The following is a 4,330-nucleotide window of genomic DNA, read 5'->3' as shown; positions in this document are numbered from 1 at the left end:
GCTCACAGGCTCTGAATCATTTTCCAGCTTTGTTTGCTGAATGAAAGAACTGTCCTGACAAATCCATCTCTGTATAGATGGCTGCAGTCGTATCACTTCTGTTAACCACCTTTTAGTCCTTATTTCCCTCATCAGGTAGAAGAGCACATGAAACATCTTTCCCCCTGCTTTTCTGTAACAACTGTAGAGACTCAAATGGAGTCTGCATTGTAATCTGTGACACATTGGTAACTTACGGACGTGTTTAGCAACTCTGATAACCTGATTTTGAATGCTCTGTGACAATTTTTGACAGTTTTCTAAATCAGATACAATGTTAGTCAAGTCAGGAACCTGTCCATCTTGTTTCTCTGCTGAGAAGAAGTTCCGTTTGTGAAGATTATGAAAGTTAGTTTTAGGTGACAGACAGCTGACATAGCTCCAGTTCTTCCTTGTAGGCTTTTGTCATATTCCTACCTGTTGATTTTGTTTTTAGAGTGCCTGAATTTTCATAATTTGATTTAAATTGTTCATATGTCCCATTACAGCATGTAACATAAGACATAAATAGAAAAAAAAAATCCACTAGTATATTGTGATACATTGGACATGCTTCCTGCATCAGAAGTCAGTGGATGATGTTGAGATCTGTTGTTTGTTCAGTTGGAGAAGCAGGTATGGTGGCAACATTATGCGTTTAGCCTTCTGCATTTAATAAGAACAAGAATAGCAATAAAAGTCTGAAGATTCTTGGGCACTTGATTAGGGGCGCAGTCTTGGAAATGTGAGGTGATGTCTGCTAGTGATAGACACTCCCAAGGGGACAGGCGTGTGTGTGCTTCTTATGGTAACACTCAGTGAAAGAGCTTTTCTTTAGATCTTGTTTTGAAACGTATGCATTTCTCTGAGGCCTCTTGGAACATCCTTTTCCAGTGCATCAGGCAAGTTTGAGTTAGGTTAGAATTTAAATGTCGAATCATTCTAGCTAGGAAATAGCTGCTGCATTACATGAGCTTCAAAGTTCACATCATGATTCGTTAAAAAAAAAAATCACAAAAGGAGATTAAGAAAAATTGAAAGTCCATGGGTGGCTCAGATACTTTTCTTTCAAATGCTGCCTCACATATTGACAGAAATTCATGATTATCTGGGAACCTCTGACACACTGGGTGAATCGTTTGGAGTAGAGTCCAAACTTAAATGTTTCCTTTCACTAGGATTTCCTTGTTTTGTGATGTGAATATTGAAAGATTTATTTTTTACCTTTTTTTTCAATAATTCTTTACATTATTTTCTAAGAAGGTAAATGTTTAAACAGGAATGTCACTAGTGTAGTGTCTTCATCTCCTCTGAAATAAATTTGACCTAAGGAATGTTTTTTTAAATACTTGTGTGTGTATGTATGGACACACACACATTCACCTGTGGCTTTTCTTGGCTTCTGTGTCTTTTTTCAGCCTTCATGAGGTACCTTCCAAAAACAATTCTTGGGCAATTTAACAGGGCAGTTCCCTGGAAGTTTCTGTCTTGAAGACCTACTGAAAGTTCTGAAGTTTTAAACTTGTCTAGTGACTGTAAAATTTATATTCTCTTGAGAGCAAGAGGGTGTTATTCTGCAGTTCTTACCGGGGAGTGAAATTGCAAAGTTCCTTTTAGGACATAGACTGTTCCGGGGAGCCTGTGATGTATTGTGAACAATTGAATTGCGAATGTTGCGGAGCGATAATTCAGATTATAGAAATGCAAGAAATGGGTAGGTTAAGACTCTACTTTTTGTATTGTATCAAGTATTTATACCAACTGTTTTGTTGTAATGCACTTGAAACAGATCAATGTGATTTGACTTCAAAATGTGCAAGCATTTATTTTTTGAAATGGAAAGCTGTGTATTCATTCTCCGTTGTAAATCTTCTCATTTTTCTTTCAGATTGCTCATTACATCAGTAGAAATGGACAGCAGCAGTTTCATTCAGTTTGATGTGCCCGAGTACAGCAACACTGTTCTGAGCCAGTTGAATGAACTCCGCTTGCAAGGAAAGCTATGTGACATCATTGTGCATATTCAGGGTCAGCCCTTTCGAGCCCACAAAGCTGTCCTCGCTGCCAGTTCTCCGTATTTCCGTGACCATTCAGCGTTAAGCACCATGAGTGGCTTATCAATATCCGTTATTAAAAATCCCAATGTTTTTGAACAGTTGCTTTCTTTCTGTTACACTGGAAGGATGTCCTTACAGCTGAAGGATGTTGTCAGTTTCCTAACTGCAGCTAGCTTTCTGCAGATGCAGTGTGTCATTGACAAGTGCACACAGATACTGGAGAGTATTCACTCCAAGATCAGTGTTGGCGATGTTGACTCTGTCACTGTTGGTGCTGAAGAAAATTCAGAAAATCGCAATGGAGTTAAAGACAGCAGCTACTTTGCCAATCCTATTGAGATATCTCCCCCCTATTGCTCTCAGGTGCGACAGTCAACAGCGGGCAGCGATCTTAGGATGGAAACGACTCCAGGCAAAACTCTGCGTGGTCGTCTGCAAGAAGAAGGGCACTCAGACCGAGGGAGCAGTGGGAGTATCTCTGAATATGAGATTCAGATTGAAGGTGATCATGAGCAAGGAGACCTGATAGTAAGGGAAAGTCAGATTGCAGAGGTGAAAGTTAAAATGGAAAAGTCTGACAGGCCAAGCTGCTCTGACAGCTCGTCCCTTGGTGATGATGGATATCATACGGAGATGGTGGATGGAGAGCAAGTGGTGGCAGTAAATGTTGGTTCCTATGGGTCTGTCTTACAACATGTCTATTCCTTTACCCATGCCTCGTCACAGGCTGCCAGTGTGTCTGAAGCCTTCGGAAGCCTGAGCAATACAAGTCCTTCACGGTCAATGCTGAGCTGTTTCAGAGGAGGTCGTGCACGCCAAAAACGGGTATCCACGGGTCACTTGCACAGTGATGTTCAGGGCTTGATGCAAGGGGCTGACGGTGAATCCATGGTGAGTAACCCAGGATATGAAAATAGTCCCCGGGAGAGAAACACGAGAGGTCATTGGTATCCGTACAGCGAGAGGCTGATTTGTATTTACTGTGGAAAGTCTTTCAACCAGAAAGGGAGCCTTGATCGACACATGCGATTGCACATGGGAATAACTCCTTTCGTGTGCAAGTTTTGTGGGAAGAAATATACCCGCAAGGACCAGCTTGAGTATCATATTCGCGGTCACACAGATGACAAGCCCTTTCGCTGTGAGATCTGCGGAAAATGCTTTCCTTTCCAGGGTACACTAAACCAGCATTTGCGAAAAAATCACCCCGGGGTAACAGAAGTGAGGAACAGGGTAGAGTCTCCAGACAGAACAGAAGCGTTTGTGGAACAGAAAGTAGATAATGATGCTTCAGCTTCTGAAGCTATGGATTCTAGTATGGAAATTCATGCAATGTCCAACACATCTGATTAAAATACTACATTCTAAGTGCAACACAAACAAGCACATTACTAAGGTATTCTTTTATTCTTTTAGTAATCTTCAGTACAAGTATAACAGCCTCTTAATTTTCCTGACCTTCTGGAAATCAGTTTGAAACGGTTTCTGGAGAAGACTACATAAGTATTCTTTGTTTTTGAAGGAGGCTGGGTTGTTGGGGTTTTTTTTCACTTTTTAAGATGCTCAAAATATAAAAGACAATATGCTGGGGAAAGGATAGGAAGAGTCTGCTAAAGTGTCCCTACTGCTTGATCTGGCAAGACACAAACTCCAGTGGAGAAAGATATTAGAAAAAGATTGGCAGCTCTGCTGGATACACCAAGAAGCTATAATCTCCCTGATTTTATTTCCTAAATCCTGTTGCTGGTAATGAGTTACACAGCAGTGGGGAGAGAATATTATAGCTTTGATTCCTTCCATGTGTCACAATGAAATCTCTTGGCTTTTACTAACTGTTTTCGGTAGTTAGTCTGTTTATATATATAAATTTGCTTTATATATATAAAATGCTTTCACTTTTCCTGTTCTGGTTGAGGTGAATGTAAAAGTCTGTCAAGGTTTATACCATGTACCACTCTTTCAACTGCTAGGTCTCCTCTCTGCTTAGGATTAGGACTTTGGACTTTGGGAGGATGGTTTTGGTTTTAAAAGAATGTCGTTTGGTTTTCATTTTATTCAACTATTACTTTGTGTGCAAAAGTGAGCAAAGTGAATTACCTTGTTTTAATAGCTTTGCTTTATAACATACGTAAACCAAATGCCATAAATCTATTAAATTATGGTTAAATTGTTGAGGGGTTTTGTTAGTTGTCTAGGACGCAAGCTGGACAACCTGTGGTGCTGACGTTTTTACATATATAGAGATAGATATATCT

General features: G+C 40.1%; 1 protein-coding gene across 1 annotated transcript; it reads left to right on the top strand.

Moving 5' to 3' along the window:
• The first annotated feature begins 616 nt into the window (after positions 1–616).
• On the top strand, positions 617–3,606 carry ZBTB34 (zinc finger and BTB domain containing 34). The gene is made up of 2 exons (XM_010080048.1): positions 617–654; positions 1,907–3,606. The coding sequence occupies exon 2, from the start codon at positions 1,929–1,931 to the stop codon at positions 3,426–3,428; it is 1,500 nt and encodes a 499-aa protein (XP_010078350.1). The 5' UTR covers positions 617–654; positions 1,907–1,928; the 3' UTR covers positions 3,429–3,606.
• Positions 3,607–4,330: the final 724 nt, after the last annotated feature.

This window comes from Pterocles gutturalis, unplaced genomic scaffold (assembly GCF_000699245.1).
Source record: "Pterocles gutturalis isolate BGI_N339 unplaced genomic scaffold, ASM69924v1 scaffold49699, whole genome shotgun sequence".
NCBI classification, from domain to species: domain Eukaryota; kingdom Metazoa; phylum Chordata; class Aves; order Pterocliformes; family Pteroclidae; genus Pterocles; species Pterocles gutturalis.
Note: the sequence above shows the minus strand (reverse complement) of the source record. Positions and strands in the feature narration are given on the sequence as shown.

Coding starts and splice junctions, on each gene's coding strand:
- ZBTB34 (XM_010080048.1), top strand. CDS start 1,929: ATGGACAGCAGCAGTTTCATTCAGTTTGATGTGCCCGAGTACAGCAAC.